Genomic DNA, 23,713 nt, shown 5'->3' on the forward strand with positions numbered 1-23,713 from the left:
ACATGAAATATGGCGAGGCCTGAAAAACTTTAAACAGGAAACAGGGAGCCGCAGGTTGTGTAAAACAGGAGTTACGTTGATCTGATCTGACCCGCATTCTGAGTAGTCGGAAGTTTTGCAACGGCTGCTTTTGGCGGGCCAGATACGAACGTTACACTAGTGAAGACGACTGGAAGCAGAAGCATGAACGAGCTTTTCAGCATCTTTATCTTTTTTATTTTGTTTATCCTTTATTTAACCAGGTTGTCCCCTCATATTTGAATCTCTTTTTCGAGGGAGACCTGGCCAAGATGCGCGCTCCCCCCTTCTATGTTTTCTCCTCCTCTGTGCTCCTTCCCTTCTCTCAGGTGCTGCTCATCAGGTAACTAGCCCTGCCACATTTTTAAGGGAGGTTAGATGAGAAGGAGCTCTTTTCCTCCACAGGCCAGCCAGTCCTGACTGTTTTAGAATATCTGTCTTTGTCCTCAGTTGGTGTTTTGTTTTCTTTTGAGGATGGAGGTCTGGTAGTCCAGTATTTGTGGCTTTTTTTGTTTAGTTTAGTTTTTGTTGTCTTCTCTTAGTTTAGAGAGGGAAGTTCTGGGTACTACGGCCCACTGCATGGCTGGCCCAGACTTCCTCCATCTTTTTTGTTCATTCTGGCTTCCAGACTGCCATAGTTTTGGTTCATTTTGGCATTATTTTGCAAACTTGTTAACCGGGTATGGCGTCTTTATTAATTAAATTACAGGTCACAGGGTAGCGCCAACTGTTACAGAGTTACAGAGATTATACAATTAAGCACAAATCACCCACAGATACATCATACAAAGCCCGGTTTAGGGATAAGCAATTGTTCTCTTTGGTTACATGGTTTTTTAAAATCTTGCCGGCTCAGAGAAAAGTGCCAAGTGACATGTTTGTCTGTGACCACACGGTGGAGCCAAAGTCACACGGATCCCTAAATTGCAGTCTTGTCCACAGACAGGAAAATGTTGCTGCCTGTGTGCAGCCATCAGTTTGACCTTTGGCTGTCTGGACTCTGTGGTCAGGACTGCTGAGTCAGCCTGTTTTTCAGATGAATAAAGATCACTCAGCGCTGAGAGTCTCCTCTTTTCACTGGCACGAGTCAAACAGCCACGTGATATAATTGTGTTTACAAGTTAGAAGTCATTTTGTGTGTGTGTGTGTGTGTGCGTGTGTGACGAAACAATAAAAACGTGTTTGTTTGCGTTCTGCACACCTTTTAAGAAGCGCTCACATGATGCAGAGCAGCCGTGGCGACGTTTGGTGTAATGTGCCCGGATTCATATGCCCCATCATCCTCCCGTCACTTCCACCACCAAACAGTGAGAACTGCCAGTTTTTAAAACGTGTGAAGGGTTAAAAAAAAAAAACCCAAACCCGTGCAAGTGTCGCTGAACAAAACCTGATATCAGTGACATCGAGCCTCTTACTTGTCTCCCAGACGGAGAGAGTGAGACTTCAGACGCAGATCTCTGGCGCGGCTGACTCTCTGCACGGATGCGCGCCGACCTTGGAGTCTCCAGACGCGCAGCGGAGGATTTTGCGCACTCAAAACCCAAGTCGAGCTGAAGAGAGCGCACAGCGAGCGGGCTGCCGTCTGACAGACCGCAGTCCTTGTCACTGGGATACGGGCTCAACACTTGGCGATACTTTACCGTCGCCATCGCGTTAATATTATCGCTCGGGATTAATTAGGGAGAAATATAGCCTTGAGTTTATCTCGGTTTGGCTCGATTCGCAACTTAGAGGAGTGTTGTCTCAACTGAGCCGCCGCATGCAGCCGCTTCAGCGCGTTCGCAGAGAAACCCAAGTGTCCCAGCTGCTCAGGGAGAAGCCACTCAGCATCCTGAGAGACGGAGACGTTTCAGAGGATTTTAGGACTCTTTCCCGACAAGTGGATTGACCGAGGATGATACCAGCCACCTTACACAACTAAGTGAGGTATTACATTTGAAAAACGGTAAGAGAAAAAGTTTTATTTTCCTTCTCAAGATAAGATTTGGTTCGAGGTCCTCCCAAAGAGGTTTTAAGTGATTATTAAAACGTCCTGATTATTTCCACTTCTTTTTTTCTCCTCCTCCTCCTCCTCCTCCTCCTCTCTCTCTCTCGCAGGTGATCACAGCAATGCTTCAGCGGCATGTGCGTCTGTCCCTCTCCAAATCTCCCAGAGAGGATTTAAGCGCCGCTCATTTTGAATAAGTCGAGAAGTCTGCGAAGATGAGAGCTCTGCAAACACTCCTGTTCCTGTTCCTCCTGCACCAGGTGAGCTGTGGGACGACTGCATGACAGAAAGACTGGATGTGTAGAAAGATGTGTGTGGCCAATAAGGCTTTAAAGAGAAAAGTTGAATTATTATTATTATTTTTTTTATATATCTGTTGGCACTTTAAGACATTATTTATCCTGTTTTCTATGTGTTACGTAATGTTTATGTTTGTGTTGGTCATGCAGTGTCAGATTTATTACTCACCACATAATGCCAAATGACAATTCAATAAATTCCTGGCATCACATTTTATTTGGCACATCAGCAGCACATTTGTTGGCCGACACACGAACCTCTCCTTAAGTCTAAACAGGGGATAAGCTTGTTTTGTGTTATTTGAACTTGCAGGCTATTAATAAAATACCCCAGAAACACCTCATCTTAATGCACATTTTGTTTAGTTTTTATTAAAAAAAAAAAGGAAACCTCCTCACCTCTACAAATATGGTATTATATTTAATTTCTACTGCCTTTATAAAGTCTGTTTTAGACACACGAAAAGCTGATTTAATTCTGCAGAATAGACTGTGACTCATTAGCTAATGTGTAATATAGTGTGCAGTTAATTTGCCTAATAGCATCTGAATTCACTTATTTTTTCTTATTTGCATTCTGACTTTTCTTAGGAAACATTTAGATATAGAAAAAAAAATGTTTGCGTGTTTATTTGCACAATAATGCAGAACATTTACATTACGTGTTAATGTGAGCATAATACTCACATTATGATTAACAACTCTGCAGTATTTAGAAGTAAATGTAGCTCAAGAAAATCTGTTTGCCGTTTATTGACGTGCCTGCTGGCAGAATTCGTCATTTCTCTCCACTGTGGTGACTTTTTATACGTTATTTTATGGCCTAACTATCCTGGCTTGTTCACTTCTGGCTCAACAAAACCAACGTTACAGTGCCTCTTCATTTACTTTCAGCTGTGTCGTGTCAGTGTCTGAGGTTAGCAGTCATTTTAATTTATTTCGCTCGCAGGCATGAAAAAGGTTTGACCTCCGCGTTGAACCCTCGACACCCCGTGAAGTGTCTTTGCTGCGCTGAAATGGAGGGCCAGGGTTGAAAACAAAAAGGAAAAACAGAGAACAATAGGTGAAATCTGTAGAACCGACAGCGCTGCTCCTGCTTCATACGTTGCCAAATGTGATGAAATCACAAGTCCCTGTAAATACACGGGGAAATATTTAGTATTTACCAGAGATTGCTTGTCTTAAGCTTCTGGACATAATCTTTCTGTAGCATAATTCTGTTTTTATTGCGCAAATAAGCTCTCCAAACAGAGATCACACGCTTTAGGGAAATATAAAGGTCTTTCCCCACTTTTGCTGATGTCCTCTATAGGCAGTTGAATAAAGTGAGGGTTTTATCGCGATCATCCTTGCTTTACGGACTCTTGCCGTGATCAGACCTGAAAAGAAAATGCCATGCGATTGAAGAAGTTCCTCACATCTGCGCTATCGTCAAAGAGGGCTTCTTTAAAGATAGCCTTGAACTGTGCAGATGCAGCGGCAAAGTGTCTGCTCCGGCTGCTGTTGTAATCAGCCTTGTGCCTATTGGGAGCTCTGCCTCCTGAGAGAGAGAGAGAGGGGAGAGAGAAGGGGGGGGGTGAGAGAGGGAGACAGGCTGCCTCCCTGGAGAGGCTCTCTTCATATGCCTCAGTGGCTTCTCTCCCAGCAGACCCACCGCTGTCTGACTGGGGACATATTGGCCCTTATCAATATTCCCCTACCTTCCGAGGGTAAAATGTTTAAATACCAAAGCGTGAAATGTGCGCTTAAACTTTCTTCTGCTGCGGATAGTCTTGATTTTTTCCCTCAGGATATTCAGGGGGCACTGTAAAGATGCAATTTGGGTGACACGAGACTAAATTGCACGGCCCTATTATAAAAAAAAAAAAAAAAAAAAGTTTGCAGAAGACGTTCAGTCTTTAGTCTCACACATTTATCGACAAATCATCCAAAAGCGAGATACCAAAAAACAAACAGTCTTCCCTCTGGCGTCTTTATGCACTCTCACACAGAGAAGACTCAACATGAATCAAAAAGGGGGGGAAAATGTAACCCCAGCCCGAGCATCTGTGCCATACCCCAGGGACAAATAAGAGGGTCAAAGCCATCCTGGGAGAATCCATTCTTCCCCTTGACATCTGCTGCAGTTATCCTCTGTGCAATGACAGCAGAACAATGTAGATGAAGATAAAACATACTTGAGAGCCCTTGCTCTTTGCCATCTCCCTCTTGCCTGTCCTGCCCTGCCTCTGCTCCACAGATTGCATGCAGGGAAAGTCTTTTTTTTTCTCTCATCGCTGCTTGGGATTAAGTGTGAGAAGACGTTGACAAAGTCTATTAAGCCTTTGTATCTTATTGCCAGGGTAAGAGCTCTTCGGTAATATTATGTCATGACAAAGCATCTACGTGGCCCACGCCAAGAGGATCAGCGGAGGTGTTAAACGTATAGCTACCTCCTCAAAACGCCGCCGCCCGGAGGTCGGACGGAGCGGGGACAGAGCGAGCATCTCGATAGAAGGGTGTGACGCATTAAAGAGACAAAGCTGAGCCGGTTGCTAGTAAGCTGAAACATGTCTCGTCCTCTGGATCCGCTACATGCTTGGGAGTTCATCCCTTGCAACTTTGATGTGCGCTGATTTAAGGGATTACAAGTCATTCCTCAAAGGATTTAGCATTAATTTCTGCAGTTATTTATTTTTTTTTTATTTTAAAGTCTGGCCGCTCGATTATTTATCTGTTCATCCGACAATGAAAGCTGTAAATCTCGAGAACAAGCAAGTCCGATTTTGATTCAGGTTTAGCCGCTAATATTGCTGTTTTTTCTTCACTTCTGCAGTGCTGGAGCCAGACAGCGAGGCTCTATTCAAAGTCAAAAAGGGGCTCTGGCAAGGACAACAGTTTTATCCCTGTCTTCATAACAAAACACAAATTCTACATAAATTCCCTCTCTAAGGGCTCTTTAACCCTTTTCCCCTTCCCCATGCTCAATTAGGTTTGGTTTTTATTATTTATTTATTGTATATTTAAAGGCAACTAACACTGGGAAGTGTAATAAAATGTACAGTGGGGGGATTAGGAGCAGCTCTTTAATCTCACGCTTCTGATAATACTGCATGGGCTGATTGATTAGTTTTTCAGGAAGCTTATGTCAGAAAAACCTAATCCGTCTTTGGATTGTGCCAGCCTTGTAAGGTTTTCCGCGCTGCCACTTTATCATGGCGGCGAATTACAGAGCTGCTGGGCTGTGATAAGGTCCTCGTCTCTTTTACAGACCCCACCGCCCAGCCCCCTGTACCCCCCCACCCCCCACTCCCTCTCCCTCTGGACAATAAAAAAAAAAAAAAAGTGTGTTTATATTCTTCACATCCCTGCTCTGCCTGGTCTTCACATCAACCTCTCCCAGGATTTGCCTTGTAAGAAAGAGAGAGAGAGAGAGAGAGAGAGAGAGAGAGAGAGAGAAAAAAAGAGTGGAACTTAAGTCTTCAAAAACCCACCAGAGAAATTGGGTGGGGAGAGAGAGAGAAAAAAAAAATGAGAGAAAATGGCAGGCAGGCAGGCAGGCCAGTTGAAATTTTCTGAGGAAGTGATTAAACATGGATTGACAGAGTGAAGAGGCCCTGTATGCATGCACGCGCTGCCTTCCAGGAATCATTTTGGAGCTTACATGGTGCCGATGTGTATCTTTGCTCATATTGGGGTCACAATGTTTCTGGCTAGAGGGCTTGACTAGATAATCCCCCATAAACAATACTGGCCGTGGCATTTGCAGTCCTCGGACCTCTTGAAGGCGAGGTTGTCATTTCTGCGGGATAAATCCCTCGAATGCAGCTCGCGGACACCACAGGTTGTATTGACTGTAATGAGTCCTGCCGCAACCTATTCCTTTCCCAATCATCAATCATAATTGTGTATGTACTGGCAATAAATCCATGATAAAGGTCCTGGAATGAAGAGAAAGAGGGTCCGGGTGATTGATAGGTGCGGCGCATTTGCCCTTTGCATTTATAATCTCTGCTGCAGGATGGATCAGTAAGGACAATTATGAGCAGGAGTGAAGTTCTGAGCAGCTCCACTCTGGCGACTCTGGTGCAGGAAACATTACATTTAATATGATGTTGAGCTTCCTGATGTCGGTCCGCAGCTATGAATTTTTATGGGCTATGTGCAGCCCGAGGCGGCGTTAGATCGGGGAGGCTCGGCTACCTTATAGCATTGTCATTACCGCTCTGCAGGGTCAGAAACATCCAGCACTCTCTGATGCACAACCAGGCTGTTTAGCAGCTCTTTTACCGCCCGCCTGCATCGCTTTTCATCACTGCTGCCGCAACAAAACAAAAGGTTGAGATCAGCTCATACTGTATAGGGCGGGTGTTTTGTCTAAATCCTGCCTGGATGGGGGAATTTCATCTCAGGAGCGGTGGTGTCACCCTTTCGTTTATTAAATCAAATATTGCAGTAGTTGTTTTGTTGCCGTGCAGCCGTGAGTTCTCCGCATATGTTGGGAAAAACTCATGAGAAACAACAGCTCCAGTGGGAACAGACGCTGAAGTTTCCACCTTTGAACGCTTTCATATTTCCCAAACACTGTGACGTATAAAGTTCTTAATTACCACCTGCTTTGGCACTTTGGAGAAGGCAATCACACCACATGTCAGAGCTCGGGAAAATGATTGACCTCTTTAATTAAAACTGCGTTGCTTCCCTGTAAAAGGCAAGGTGTGACAGCTTTAGAATAAGTACAATAAATCTCCTTTCTGATTATTCTCAGTTTTTTGCATTTCCTCCTCTGCCTCCGGGCTTTGAGGCCTTTCTTTCCTGCTTGTCATTTCCAGCCCTAACAAAGCACTGTCAGCTCCCCTCTGTCTTTGTATATTTCTTTCAAGTACCTGTCTTCAGAGCTACTCAGAGAGAAAGGAAACAACGTCTTTCCTGCACTTGTTTCTTCTTCAAAGGGAGCGGTTTCTGTGAAATCAGCCGCGGCGCAATCTGCTTCTGGAACAGAAACATTTGCTCTGTCACATTTAGTGGACGTGTGTTTGAGCGAAAACATTTTTTTGAGTAAAAACACCCGTATCATTTGCAGCGTGGATTTGAAGGGAAGAAAAATTGAAGTTGTCACCCACACACACACACACACACACACACACACACACACACACACACACACACACACACACACACACACACACACACACACACACACACACACAGAGCTCAGCCAGAGAAACATTTAGATTACGTCTCCCTGACATGAAAGTGAAAAAAAAAACTTAAACCGGAAACCCTGAAGTATTCCTCCTCAAGTATTAGCTGAGGAGTTTTACAAGCATGTTTACACCGTCGTAGAGAGTAGACGGTGTTAAAAACTGGTCAAGAGAAAGATAATTACACTGAGTCCACCGCGCTTCGTGGTATTATCCCCCTGAATCCCCCGCTATCAGACACGCGGAGGTGTGTTGCAGGTGTCAGGAGCCAGCGCAGGAGTTGACGCTTTGACCATGTAAGGGGATTATGAAACTGATGATGCGTTGAAAGGTAACGCCTGCCTAAAAGTGAAGTGTTCAGGGCTTTGCGGCTGTCACATGTGGCAGGTGCTGAGATAACACAAGTATCCAGATTACCTGGAGGCACTTCTCTCCTAGTGGGATCTTTGCTAACACTTTGTGAACACCTGACACCTTCGCTTCATTTAAATTTCCCACACTCACACGCGTTCCCCCCCGGGCCTTGTTACCAATAAATGTGAGAAATGTAATGATGACAATGGTTCTGCAGTGGATTCACACATCTTTGTTAATCTTAATCTTAATCTGAATTTTTTTTCTTCTGATGCTTAAATTACTTAATTTTAGATTTATAACAACTATTTGATAGATTTTGTTGGTTTTCTTACTTTAAACAGCTGCACACATCTGCAAACAACTAAAGTTTAATTAACTATGAATTTACCATTTATTGCTGATGGTTATTTTACAGTATTATTAGTAAGCTGTGGGATGTAATTAAGTACCTTTACTAAGTAACTGTGCTTTGGTATAACTTAAAAGTATTTATATTTTATTTGAGTATTTCTAGTTCAGTTTATTTTGGTCAGCATTGACTATTTTTCATAACATACACACATAGATGTAAATAAACAACAAAAAAATGAAAAAAAAAATATGTTACCTTCCATTTTTTATGTTTCATATAAGCAGCTCGTGTTTTAGCAGGTGAAACATGACCCCCTGCTTTTTTTTTTTAAACAAACCTATTCCCCTGAGTTCATACTGTCTGTCTCTTACCAACATGGATTGCATTTACATTTTGCTACTTTAATATGATTCACCTACTTCCCTCGCCGGCTGTATATGTCAAAATAAGTTCACCAGTGTTCAGTAATGACACAAGTTTGAGCTGTAGTTGACAGTTCCAGCGTCCCACCTGCTGAGTGCTGCCTTTTCCATCCTGATGAGAACGCTACGAGGAGAAAGGAATGGAGCATGTGAGCGGTCAAATCCAGGATTTAATTTACATTTAATCACCAACTCTAATATAAAAGCTCTTTCGTTGGTATCAGCTTTTCCTGAACCGATCAGAAGGAAAAAAAACATTTTTTCTTTTTATGTTGAGCACAATCATGACAGAACAAAAAGAGCTTAGAGGAATTACACTAGTAAGCACTACTACTGTCACCTTTCACTTCCTGCAGCCTGGGCGGAGCAGCAGTTTGGCTTTAAAATTGAAGCATTAAGAGAGGGACGAGGTCTGCTGTGTGATGTTGATGCTGGCTTGCTGCATCAGGCTGTAGGTCTGCTGTTTTAAGTCGCGGTTGGTTTACACAAATGATGTTCTGGCCTCCTCGCAAGAAAGTCCCTTTGATGCCTGAGTCATGGATGGAAATGTTGCGTCTGTTGCGAAGCGATCTGACAAATAGTGACGAAACAGATGAAGCAGATGACGCGAAGCCTCGGAGTTGTCATTGGCTAGTTGCTGTTTTACAGGCGTAAAAAGGAACAACTAATACTTTGAGAGCGCTTGGTGGAAATGCTATAGCAAGAGACACAGACACTCATTAGAGTCCAGAGTTTTTTAAATTTGTCCTGTTGATTAGGGAACATAGGAGCACGTTGCTACAATTTTGTGTTGACTGCTCCCAAGCTGCAGGAGAGGTAATTGTTCGTGATTTGAGGTCTCATACAAACACCACAACGAATCTAGTCTACCGACACCTAAAGGAAGGTGAGGTGATTTGTCGTTTGAGCTGCTGGGAGGAGAGGAAATGACTCACTCACTAACTCTCATCATATGATTTATGCTAGCCACAGGAGGGTATCGTTGCCGCGCTCTAATTTATGCTAATCAAAGGATGCGAGCAGCTCCGAGTGACATCACGAGCAGTCAGATCATATTTTGATGTTTGCATGTGTGCAAATACAGACTCCTTATCATAATTAGGTTTGTATATGAGCTATACATGCACTATAGCTTCATGAGCTTTATTTTGTCAGAATAAAAAGGGACTTGAAATCTCCACCAGGACTCAAGTGCACTTCATATTTATGATTTCTCGAGGAAGGAAGTGGGCAGCGATTAGTGCTCTTGTTTTTAGGCATTTATTGTCTGTTCACATCTCCACAAGAGAGGTCAGAGGTCAGGTGCAGCTTCACATCAACAGCTCTAGAGCTGATACTATCTCTTGCTAAACGACACTTGTGCAAAATGGATGCTTGCCGACAGAGGCTCTCAGCTTTGGGTCTGAAACATCAAACTCTGCAGCTCTATAAGCACTCTGAAAACCGACCTAAAACGTCTTGACTTCACGACACCTGTCAGCTGCTTCTGTGTGTGGTTTTGTGTTGTTTGCTCTTTTTCTTTCACTTTTTGCATTGGTTTTATTCCGACCTCCCCAGGGAATGAAGCCAAAAGCTGGTACAGGGCATCAAATGGTGAAATGTATGTCTTTGCTGTACACTGTCCTTTTAAACCTTTAAAATAAATAACTCATTTAGATTTTCAGTTGAAAAACCCCCAATACATTTCAAACTACGGGTGGGGAAAAAAAATCGATCCAACTCAGCATTCAGTGATTCCTGAATTGATTCTGTCATTACTGAATGGATTTTTTTTTACAAGCGCTTAGCATGTTAGCTTAATGCTAACATATAATGGGAATTGATATTAATATGCCAATGGAAATTGTCATCGTGACCGTGATACCAGTGTCTTAACAAACCATTTTACATCATGTGCTCAACATATAACAACATGTCGGCTCATGCTTCCAGGCATACACAGTTCTTCATATGCTCTCATACCTTCTTCACATTATTATCTCAATCTGACCAGCTACGACAACCTCAAAGGATCAAAACTCACACATGTATACGATATATGTCTTAAATGTTTATTTTATATAATATTCTTATGGCACTAGGTTGATGAGTAGAAACAGCTACATGCTGGGTTGGATCTAGGGCCAGGTGTTATAGGGCCTCCTTGCCACCAGGGGGCCCAAACAAGAGGGAAAAAAACATCAACCGGCCACATTAAGTAATGTTTAACGTTTATTTTAGGATATTTAAATAATATAAAAATGCAAAAAATACAGTATCTAAAACTTTATTTAAATATTTATATATTTATTAAAAAAAATTTAACGTACACAGCACAGCATTATATGCGGGAAAAAGTGTTTCAGTGGTTTCAGTCAGGAGAATGCATCCGTAAATGTAAGTTTATCTTTTAAATATCTACACACACATTGAAAATGAATTATACAATGTAAATAAATGAAATGTATCGTGCCACACTTTTTCCTATAAATGATAATTAACCAATTGCGTGTTAATACCGAAAAATGAATAGGTAAGCTAAAATAAACACCTAACTAAATAAATTAATATCACAAATATTATTATATATTTCACAAAAAATACAGTCTGCCTTGTGTAATCTGTATGTTTGATCCGGCCCTGGCTATATGCACCACTTCATAAAGTATGTAAAGTATTATATATCACTTTTACATGCTGTCAAGTCCAGAGTTTTGAAAGGACAGTTTCAAAGCAAATAAAAATCACAAAAAATCTTAACATCAAATTGCAACACGTGATAAATCGCATACTTAAGAATCACAATACGTATCGAATGGACATCGACCGGGTGTCGTTGGACTGATTGATGCAGCCTTCATGTTCCTTCCTTCGCCATCAGTGTTTGTCTACAACGCTGAACCTGAACACTCCTGCCTTTCGCTGTGCTGTGGTAGAATGAAGCTCTCACCACTGGCCAGTATTGAAAAAGGCAGCCGTAACAGAAGCAGCCAGGTGCAGCAGCACATTGTCACAGTCTGTACAGTCACAGTTACAGTGCTTCTTTTCCTTCCACTAAATAGTTTTGGTCACAGTTTTCACTGCACATTCAGTGTGAGGCAAGAAACCAAATTTGCATATTTATTATTCAGTGCTGATACACAAAAGTTGTGAACAGTTTTATGCCAACAGCTTGATTTTAATGTCAGTCACTCTAATAATGGATGCCTTCCAATCCCTCCACCCAGAACATCTTGATAACGTTCGCACACATCTTACATTTTACTGTTCATGACAGCTATGAGATGTAGGTCTGTCCAGCACACCTGTCAACAGCGAGAACAGAAGTAAGAGTAGGAACCAGTTAATGTGGAGATAAAGGAATGATGATACTGCTGTGATCATATTAATGAAAACATCAGCACCATTCTCCCTTGAGCTCACCATTCCCTCTCATCTCGCCATCAACACTTGTTTAGACGGTGAGAAGCTGGTCTGGTGTAAATGTGCAGAGGTGTCGACAGGATCAGCTTTTAAAGCCTTAAATGTCGGCATGACTGTTACACAACCACAAAAATACATTGTACTGTTTACTGTGGGGAGTAGAGAGATTAAAATCTATTGTCAAGTGAGTCTACAATTACTCCCTCAAAAAAATGACTCAAGTGAAAATTACCAGTCGAATAAGAGTATTTTAACATTTTATTTTGTTTTTAAAGGGGCACTATGTAGTTTTGGAGAAAAAAATCAAACTCTGAATTTCAATATTTTACAATATTAATGAGGTAATAATACAAACTGAGAAATATAATTTTTTCCCCCGTAATTGAATAAACTAGCTGTTCTCAGAGGAAAATAAGGTCCCCAGAACACTGTTTGAAGCTAGAAAGGTGGCAGGGTCCGCCACATATAATCAAAGTAAAACAGTATGAAACTGTGTTGTCCTTTAAGATCAGTTTGTTTATTCAGTCACCAAAAGGAGGACAGTTTTTTATTTAGTTTTTCCCGTGAAGATCTTTCTCTTCCCCAAAACTACATAGTGCACCTTAAATATGGTACAGTCTATAGTGTGCATATGATCTACATACAGTAAGTTATCAGGACCATCAGAGAGAAGATTGAACCTTTCTATATCCTTTTCTGTCTTTATTATTGTAATTTGTCTTTCACTTGCTTTCAGAACAAATGTGCGTGCCAGCCATATAAAGATCTTAACCACAGGAGGTAGTGGTGCTCATACCGCTTTTGTCCACAGGGGCCGCCAGAATCAACTAGAAATGAAAGGTCATTGCAGCAGCTTTAATTGCAATTATAAAAGTTAAAGTTAAAATCGATGTTGACATTACTTTAGGTTAATTGTGCATAAATTAATGTTACACTGACTCAGGATCTACAACACAACAAAGTTGGAAATATAAAAAAATCACACACTTTTAGCTACGTAGCCTACTCACCCATGGTAGAAGCACAGAAATAAAAAAATAATGATTAAATAAATGCAATCTGAGCAAGTCAACAATATTGGGCAGGCTTTGGAAAATGAATTCACGTGGAGGACAGTACAAACCATGTCGCACACGTGAGGTCACAGGTCATGTGCCCAGTGGACAAAGGAGGAGTTTTTAAAAGTGTCTCAGTGTGTTTTGGGAGGCACAGCAAGAACTTCATCATGTAGCCTTAAGGTTGTTTGTGAGATTTTGGTGTTAAGATCACACAGATTGCCACTGGAAGCTGCCACTTGTTCTGGGTTTTGCTCCGTCACCTCTGTGCTCCTTGTACGCTCTCACCCCCTTTGCTTAATTCCTGCATTTAAAGCAACCTAGTTGTAATGGAGATAATATAAATGTAGCGAAGTGAAAGTAGAAGCACTTGAGTATATACTTGAGTAAAGTGTAGAAGTACTCTACTACTACTCTACTCGTGCACCTTACTTGTGATGCATTACCCCGATTGTAAAAATGATGTTCAGTGTCCTAACAGGTTTTAACAAATACATCTCACCAAAGGCTTCACATGTAGTAATGCATTAGATACTAGCTGCTCTCAATATTCGCCACAAGTTGTCCCCAGTATGTAGATGATGAGGCCACAAATTGAATATTGGATCTATAATATCTTAAGCAGGACTGTTAAGATATTAGAGGCTGTGGTCCGTCTCATTCTCACAGAGGTCAGGTGTTAATGGCCTCAAGGATTATACTGGAGGGGAGCAGATATGCTACATGCACACACGCACACACTGTAGCCTGCTGTGATTGGTAATGTGCCCCCGGTGTGGATTTGCCGTTGTGATCCACCACAGTGCTGAAGCACCTGCCATGTGTTTCCCTGGACGGCCTCTGATTAAAAGTGATGGCTCTGGAGCGTGAGGCTGTTCCAGCGATCAGAGCACCAATCTATTCTTCAGCAGCGTGTAGACTCTCGCTCTGCGCTGCCTAAGCGCCTCCAGGGCCTTCTCTCCTGGAACCGGCTCTGGGTGTGAATCATTACAAATGATATGCCCTGCAACATCAGGAGGAAGATGGCTGGGGAAGGATGCGGGGAAGGGGGATTGCAGGCTGGGAATGGTTTTAATGCGAGTGGAGCCGCTTGTCATGTTTGATGCTTAAAAGCAAGGAGCTGCAGTCAATCCGGCTCCTCAGCAATCTGCGGTCTAATGCCAGCAGTGCGGGCTGAGCAGCTCTCATACGGCAGGTGTTGTGTTGCAATAGGCCCGGGAAAGCATTGCGTTAGGCGGTGGCGAAGCCGGTGTAATTTCCGCGGGACGTCCAGATTTTTACTACGCAGAAGTGCATCAAGTTAATGGAGCTTCAGACACAGAAAATTAGCAGAGAAATGAATTGCACCACCAAAGTGAGGTCAATTTGCACAGATAAATCCATGAAGAACAGTGGAGTGCATCATTGGAACTGCTCTGCTTGCACCGATGAGCAGGTTAATTGCCCATTTTGTTTATTGTGAGAAAGATGCCCGAAACCAATTTTCCCCAGACGCATATCCCAACCTTATGTGCTGGAAAAGAGTCAACTATGGAAAACCCCCCCCCAAAAACAGATTATTTTAGCTCACTGATACCAGGAAGTTGATAATGAAGATGCCACAAATAAGAAAAAGAGACGTAAAAGATACGGCTCTCAGACCATGAGTGGGGGTCACGCTGTCAACTGTGGCAGGTTGAGAGAGACTTCATCGCCGCCATCAAAACAACACTGCAGCCTTGCCCGCGGCCCAGAACCCATCACAGCCGAGCACGATGTTGCCGTCTGCCTTCTGCAAATGCATTTTAACGGCATCTCTTCAGATGATCCAGAAGCCAGATGTCACAGGCTTCTTAATAACTTTCTAGAGGCTAGTTCTGGTCACTGTGGCAATTACCTTTATGTCAGGCCTCTAAAAGATATGTCTACCCACGGGACAAGCAGGCAGCCAGCTCCATAATGCTCATTACAGATGAATGTCGAGGCTGATTCATCCTGACTCTGTGTGTGGCGCCCTGCTGCTCACACCACCGTCAGTATTTAAAACAACGCCGTAGCCTTGCCCGTGGCACAGAATACCTCTGGATGGTATTGACTGACGCAACACTCAATCAAACATACAGAACATGTGGCGAAGGAAGGAGCCTTTAGGAAAGATCACTGGACCATGCTAGTGACATTTGTGCAATATCCTGTATTTTAAAAAATAGAAATAAAAGCAAGTTGCAATTAAAACGCTACTTGACTTCACTGACGACTACTCCAAAGGCTGAACTCAGATTTTATGCAACATTAACGGTAGTTTAATTGGAGGCTGTTTGTAAAAGTACTTTAAAAATAAACGGAGCTCTTCAGCAGCAACAATCACACAATCAAGGTGCACAGACAGAAAAATGCTTTTGACGCATCTGTGACAAGAAGATCTGGTGCAATTATTGCTCGTGCAGTAAGATTAAAGGCTGGAGATTCATAGGTAATTTACCCAACGCTGCCTCGAGTATAAATAACATGTCGGTGACAACCAGGCTGCTAGTGCGTGAACTTTAAAGATGTCGTGGGGGATGAACTTTCCAAAATGCAGATTTTATACAGACAAACATATTAATGAGGTAGATTCATATCATACACTCTGAGCAATATTTATGTTCCAAAAAATAATATTGTTTTTTTAAAAATCTGATTAAAAGTGAGCGACCAATTAATTATTTAAATGTTTTTAATTAAATGCACAACAAGAACAATCATTTCTGATATGGATCCTTTGAGTTCAGCTATTAAAGACTCGACTATGTGTGAGCGAGACATTGTATAACTGTTTCTGTTCTCTCTGAGAGGCAAACAATGTAATTTTGACAGTTTCTAAATCGCTTCAAACATATTTTTGGTATTTCAGTAAATAACAAGTTCTTGTTACTTATCTGAATATGTTTTATTATTAATCTTGTTTGCTCACCACCATATTTACTTTCAATCCCCCCAACTCCTTTTTTCCTTTTCATCACTTTCACATAAGGCAGCTACATGCTGTCAAAAAGACGACATTGTATAAAACATACCTTCACAAAAAATGACAATTATGAGCACGATTAGTATCTTTCAACACTGCAGGAAAACGTAGAGTGTAAAAGATATTCTGGAAATGTGATATAAAGCATCATTTATCACATCAACATGATAAAAACGGTGCAATTGTAACATCAAACCGAGGCAGGTCTTAATTAAAAAAGAATAAAGTGTGTTTTTGTGCTCTATCGCTAACCATGTCATTTTTTAATCACATTTTTTTATTAACCTTGACAACATGTAGTCCTCATTCCAGAGGGGGGCGCTGCACAAAGCATCATTAACTGTTAATAAATGCATAATTAAGTGTCAATTAATCTTAATAAAGCAACAAAAAAGCCTTAACATTCTTAAGCTATTAAAACTTTTCTTATAAATGCTGATAAACGTGTCATAATCTAAAATTAGACATATGTATATGCTATTATGAACACTTATTAACACATACTAACATTAATAAGCAGCTTATATTGACTTAAAAGGGCTTTATTACATATTAATTAACGCTTATTTCACGCACCCTAATTTAAAGTTCCCCTTTTTGCAAAAACCACAGTGCGTCACCTTTTGCTCCTGAGATGACAGAGGTGTAAATTACAGTTATGCAACGCTCTTACTGTGAGCAGAGATGCAAAATCATGGTGATGATTAATAAGTTGAGGAAATCTCAATTTACCAGTCAGTGTATTTAAATGATGAAGGGTTAATAAAGCATGAGAACAATCTGAATGCTGTTTCAGAGGGAAAAAAACTGTTGTGTTTTGAGTCATGACATTCGAACATACTGACAAACAAGTGGAAATATCAGCCGTCAAAAGCTTGAGTATTGACAGCCTTCATCCGTCTTTATGTTTACCGCCGTCTTCATGTCCTCTTTCACAAGGCAGACGTACCTTTGACTGCTGTGGTGTATCGATGTAACGCCTCTGCTTGTGAGTGTAAGGTTCATGCACCTCTCTGCGTGTTTTTGTTTGGGACGTTACAGGAAAAGGAAGAGGCTAAACCACACACGCAGACAGATATCTGCGGCGTTTGCCACCAGTCACTTTGCCTAGTGCTGTTGAAAATGAGGTCTGGTGTTTTCAGCTCCATAAGTCTGCAGTTATTATCATAATAATGTCTTGTTTCAAGTCGCCCCGAAATGCCTCTAGCACAGCAGCGCCGATTAAGAAATCTTAATTAAGCTTTTGTAGATTCTCCTTCATCAGACCTTGCCTCTTTTATTTTTTTTTCTCTCCACAGCATCTTGTTGTACAAAAACCCGGATTCCTTTAGTCTGTTTTTAAGAGACAGCGCTTCCGCCTAAATGAACGAGGTGTGCTGGTGTGTGTGTGTGTGTGTGTGTGTGTGCGCGTATGTGCTGGGAGACAGAGAGAGAGAGAGAGAGAGAGAGAGAAAGAAACCAGAGCCTATGTGTCAGTGCAAGCTTTCAAGTTCCCAGTGCTTCATCTCTCTCGGGGCATTTTAAGTATTAGATATCCCTCTGCTGATCCCCTTGTTGTCACAGCAATTTCCCCAGTTGCTCATCATACTTAAACTCCGCTCTTATTTCCATTATAATCATCCTATACAAAGCTCACCTGAGATTTACACTGAAAGACAAAATTTGGTTTCACCTCTGAAGCGGCGCAGCATGACACCTAACATGTGCAGCCCGGGCTGGTGGGGAAGACGAGTGCCACGTCTTCTTTGTTCACAGCGGTGAAGAAATGTTCCTGTTGGGAGCCGGCGGCCCCGCAGATTTTATGTTCGGCATCGCCTCGTTATTGTGATGTTGTAAGAGTCAAATCAAATTAACGGCGTAGCTCGTATGAGGTATCGCTAAGTGGCGGTATCAGTGAGGGGATACTGCCGCTGGAATGGGTTGATTAAACGACTGTGGATGCGATGAGCGACATGGAGGTGCATTATTACAGTGTTGCCCCATTCATCCGTGTTTACAGGGAGCAACTGTCTTAATTAAGCGCTGATAGATGGGCCGGGCTCGCTGTCCGTGGGAGACGCATTGATTTCACATTACATATCCAGATAGCCATTATGCACTGCTCGCTACGTTAAGGTGTTACCACTGCCTGTAAAGTAAAGCTCTGGATGTATGCAGAACTTTATAGGACTGTGAGTGTGACAAAACAAATTGTGGCAGACCTAGTTTGTTAGCTTTGTACACATGTGCCTCAGTTAGGCTTACAGCGAAATTATAATTAGTCTGGAAGTAGTGCACAGCAGCTCAGTGAGAATTCAAACAGCCGCTGCTCGGTGCTTTCAACATCTGCTTCTCTCAGTGATCCCCACAACCGGGCCCGAGGAAAGCCGGCACTACTAATTACTAATAAAACTAGCTAAGCTTATTGCCGTGAATTATTAAAGCTTTATCTGAAGTGGACCAGGAATCGCTCCTGAAGCTAAAAGGCTTTGAGGCACAAGCAGGGATCACAGTTCATTGCTGCGGCTGGATTAGCACTTAGCACACTCTTCACCACACTACCGTCGAAGCCTGTTTTATTGTTGGGAACCATCACAAGCTAAAGTTCATGTGCACGGGGAATCTAAGAATAGCACCGCTGATGGGGGGCCGGCTCACACGTTAAGTCCAGAGGATTTTCATTGTCGCGTCGGCCGACAAGTCGTCCGAAAATGTGAGAAGCTTTATGCACGTTTGGGCCCAGTCAGAGTTCATCAGTGCATCCAAGTGGATTCCCTTCTACTGCGTTGGGCAGTTCTTGTTTTTAAACCATCTTTGGTGCTATAAGAGTCTGTAAATAGTTTCATTACATTGCCAGTTAATGTACTTTTTACTTAGCTATTAAGGGTCACAGTTGCTCAGTGATTCACTTAATAAAATGACTTTATTTCCATTTTAGTGTGCTTAACTACTGGAACTACAGATACATAAACAGTAGTTTGAGATTAACTTTAACTAAAGGGACAGCCATCCTAATTTTTCCTCTTACCTGTAGTGCTTTTTATCCATCAAGATTTTTTTTTGAGTTTGGGAGATATTTTGTCCGTAGAGATGTCCGCCTTTTCTAAGATTTAATCACACTGGATGGCTTGTGGTGCTCAAAGCAAAAACACTCAAGATATCCTAAGCAGTTTCATGCAGGAACAGTTTTCTTTCTTTCAAACTACACCCGCCTTTATCATGCAGAAGGAAACGTGCATCTTCAAGATGTAAACATGAAAGGCGTCCTCTTCGGCTGAGCTTTAAACTTTAGCTCGTCTTTTATCCATGAGTAGATGCACATTTCCGTCTGCATGGTGATACGGTTAGTGGGTGTTTTTTGGTTGAAAGAAACTAGTTCCTACATGAAACTGCTGTCTGTGGATCATCATCAGTAACCAGGTCGTGATTTGTGGAAAGAGACTTTTCTGTTGAGTTTTTCAAATGTATTTAGCTCTCATCAAAACGATCTAGGTATGTGTCTAGATGTATTTTTGATTTTGCAGTGAAATGTCCCTTTTATTCAATCTCCTTTGACCAAGCTCACCCCCCTTTCTCTTTCATCCTGGTTGCTGTGAAGGAATGCCCAGGCAATACCATTCATACTCTGCACTGCATCCTCAGCCACCACACACTCAAGAGCATCCTTCACATTGTATAAACAGAGGATATTCTGCCGACTTTAGAGAAAACAGGCCCTTTGATTACAAATCTGTACATTTTAATAAAGTCAGATGCTCCAAAACTGAAGTAAGGTGCATTTTGTTGTAGCGAAATCAGCTCAAATGTTGTTTAAATATTAGTAGTTGAAAATATTTTATAAATTGTTAAGATTGTGAAAGTCTGACGCCACACATTTGAGATTTAAGATGTGACACCAGTATATGATCTTGTTTTCTTGCTGAGACTTAATACCAAGAGGATCAATACCCGTCATTTCATGGTAGTTAGCTTAGCCTAGCTTAGCTTAGCATAAAGATTGCAGACCTGACTAGTTTAACTGAGCACGAGGACCAGAAGCAAGAGAAAGAGCTAGACGTAACGTAAATATTGAGCTTTCGAGGCCAAGCTAGCTTTTCCTCTTTCATGTGGTCTTTGTTCTAAGTTAAGCTAGCCAGCCGTATATTTACCACACAGACGCGATTATTAACCTTTTCATCTAACTCCCAAAATGTCAAACTATCCCTTTGACTTCAGGAGGAAGATAACATTCACATTTCTTTTCCATTTGAAATGACTTGTATGCATATATATAGTTGTATATGAGCATTCCTGTTATTAGCAATTACAAGCATTGGTACTTATTTTGATGAAGGAGTTGAATGCTGTTTTTTGTTGTGGCTGCAACTTGATTCCTTTAATACATTCGTATTGTGCCAAGGAATCAAGTGGCTGAACTTTTTGTGTTTTCAATAATATGTGACATGCTCATTATCAATCACACACTCAGTCTGATTCCAGTCAGAAATGTTTCCTCTCCGTCTTTAGAGCTGTTTTTCATCCTTCGAGCTGCTGTGACATTTTCTTTGCCCTGCAATCACCAGAGATATGTTTTCAATCACTGCTGAATTTACTTGGGATTTCTGTTATGTCTGGTCTGTGAAAGACTACATTTAGCTGTTTTGTACATACTAGATACATTCAACGCAACATTTTCTCGGAAAGACCAACCAGAGACTCTCAAAATGTTTAAAAAAAATGTCTAAAATATTATCTTATCTTATTAATCAGCAACAAAATACAGCAGATTTAAATTTCAAGAAGGTTTTCTGTCATTTAATGTTGTTTTTCTGTCTACCTTTGCTCTGCTTTCTCTGAAGGTCACATGCAGGAAAGTGCATGGAGGAGCCACGGAGCTCATCGAATGGGCCAACAGTGAGCATGAACAGAAGATTTCTCCCACGGGGGCCAGTCCACGGATCCTCAACCCTCTGCGTTTGTTTGCCAGGGGCTCCCCCGGGTTCAAGAGCAACATGAGGGAAATTACATATTTACAGAACATGGAGGACTTCTGGGACTGGTTATCTAACCAGACAGATGTTCAGGGTGCACAGGCCAGAACTAAACGCAGGCCCATCGTCAAGACTGGCAAGTTCAAAAAGATGTTCGGTTGGGGGGACTTCCACTCCAACATCAAGACTGTCAAACTCAACCTGCTCATCACGGGGAAGATTGTGGACCACGGGAACGGCACCTTTAGCGTTTACTTCCGCCACAACTCCACGGGCCTGGGGAACGTGTCAGTGAGCCTGGTGCCGCCCTCCAAGGTGGTGGAGTTTGAGATCGCCCAGCAGTCCACGCTGGAGACCAAAGACACCAAATCATTCAACTGTCGCATTGAGTACGAGAAGACGGACCGCAACAAGAAGACTGCGCTGTGCAACTTCGACCCATCCAAGGTGTGCTATCAGGAGCAGACGCAGAGCCACGTGTCCTGGCTGTGCTCGAAACCCTTCAAAGTCATATGCATCTATATAGCCTTTTACAGTGTAGACTATAAACTGGTGCAGAAGGTATGTCCTGACTACAACTACCATAGTGACACACCCTACTCCTCCACAGGATGATCTAGCCGTCGTTAGTGCGCATCAACCTTTTGTTTGATCTTAATGTAAATGTCAACCTCTAAGCTCCTTGTCCCGAAATACCTAAATACGTGAGACATGTTGCAGGAAGTGCGACATATAACGGTGCATTGTTACAAAACTTTTGTATATACAGATCTCGAGGTGGTTAGGTGTCCAGGGACTCCGGTTTTAGGGGTTGATTTGGGATTCCGAGCTAGCTACCAACCCTGGGTGACTCCTCCCCATCACAACAGCACATGTTCTCCGTAAATCACCGGTATAATTAGCATGTTGTCCAGATGTTTCCTTCAAGGCTAGACCGCAGGCAAGCAGCCTCCCAGTTGGAAGTGCGCACTGACTTCTGTGCCAGTGCTGCACTGACGCTAACAATTTCCTCACCTCGGCCGGTTACGGGATGAAATACGACACGGCTTCGAATTAATTATTACACCACCAAGACGTTTGAATTGTTATTCAACAGGGCATAAAATTAGATATTTCACATTTGACACATCACCACATTTTGACTGATTAGTCAAAATGATCTGTTCATTGCCTTCAGAGTAGAGCCAACATCCATTTGTACCTGTTAACAGAACACAGGCAGGACAGTGTCTAATAGATTAGTTTGATCAATGGGTTTTTTTTTTTTTCCCAGGTAGCTCTGAATAATTAATATGGCCTTACAATCTATCTTTTACCTCTTATAGGGAGCGAATTGATTATGCTCCCGTGACAAAAGAAATTGATCCGACACTTCTAATCCAGAGCGTAATCATAAATCAATACACATGAGTATGTAAGCACCCATTCATGTATAACCTGGCTGCTCCTTAAAATGTGTTGGTTTCCTGCTGCAATCATAAGCCATGTGTATGCTAAACTAGCCTGAAATCCAACATCTGTGTTTGCAGGATGCATTTTGAGGCACCAGCCTGCTGAACAGGGCCCCCACAGTGGATTAATGTGTCAGGAGAGGCAGGGGGAAAGCGATAATTGCAGGACAGGTGGATTTAGTGAGTCTGGCAGACAATTATCAGCACTTTGTCATGGTCCTGCCACCAGCCCTGACATTACCTGTCTTTAATAGGCTTTAATTAGCCTGGGAAATTTCATTTACCTAAGACCAAGAGTGGAGAAACCAAAAGCCAGGAGGAAAAAAATAAAAAAGAGAAGAGGCAAAAGTAGAGAATCCGTCTGGAATTTTAATTGGCAGTGGGACTAAATTTGAAATTGTCAGACATTTCCCGATTGTACAGCAGGCTTACGTTGACTGACTTTTGTGTTAAAGTGGATAACATCCAGTCTTGTTGTAAATGGTGTAATGTGCTTTGACTTTGAAATCACTCACATGGTTTTACTAAAAGGTTCTGTTGAAAAAAACATCAACACGTTAACATTGTTGATTGCGTATATCCAGGGTTTTTAGGCTAAAGGCATGTCGCTGCCGACTTATCACATGGCAATTTTTTCAGTCAGTGTTCCTTTATTTGCTGTATCTGATGTCTTTTCCCTGTCAGCTGTAAATGTCACATTACACACACGAGGAGAGGTGTACGATAAGGAAATCACTAAATGATCCGACTTGATCTATGTTGATGTTTTAGTTCTACTCCTTTGTGCAAATGCTGTGTGTTAACATGTAACTCTAAAACTAAATGTGTTTACTTATGGCTTCAGAGTAAACAATGTCAACTCATTCTAATTTTTCCAGAGAAATATATCAATAAGTATGCTGTTCCTTATTTTTGGTGTTTGTTAAGAGCAATCATGTAGATGATGTAGATGTCATATTTATTGCTTATAGTTATAGATTGCTTTGATTTCCATTTTTGTAACCCTTGCAGATTGTACTCGATTTGATTTCCTGCTTGCTTAATCTCGTTTAAAACAGTTTCCTCTGTAAAATAGGAACTAAGAGCACTGCTGTGTGTATAGTGTAAGTAAAAAAATGTTCATTTTGGAATACTTGATTTCATCCGGGGGTTGATTTTGTTAAGATGAAGTTGTAAAGATCAATTAGGTTTTTATGGCATTAAAACCTTATTTGAACTTGGCTCACAGCATATTGTCACACTGACTCAGCCC

General features: G+C 41.8%; 1 protein-coding gene across 1 annotated transcript; it reads left to right on the forward strand.

Annotated features, from left to right (window-relative positions):
• Positions 1–1,282: 1,282 nt before the first annotated feature.
• Positions 1,283–23,682, forward strand: nxph2a (neurexophilin 2a). The gene is made up of 3 exons (XM_084363008.1): positions 1,283–1,963; positions 2,116–2,265; positions 20,879–23,682. Exons 2-3 carry the CDS (start codon positions 2,221–2,223, stop codon positions 21,623–21,625), a joined length of 792 nt encoding a protein of 263 aa, XP_084219134.1. The 5' UTR covers positions 1,283–1,963; positions 2,116–2,220; the 3' UTR covers positions 21,626–23,682.
• Positions 23,683–23,713: the final 31 nt, after the last annotated feature.

This window comes from Pagrus pagrus (genome assembly GCF_965226575.1).
Source record: "Pagrus pagrus genome assembly, chromosome: 9".
In the NCBI taxonomy this organism is placed as follows: domain Eukaryota; kingdom Metazoa; phylum Chordata; class Actinopteri; order Spariformes; family Sparidae; genus Pagrus; species Pagrus pagrus.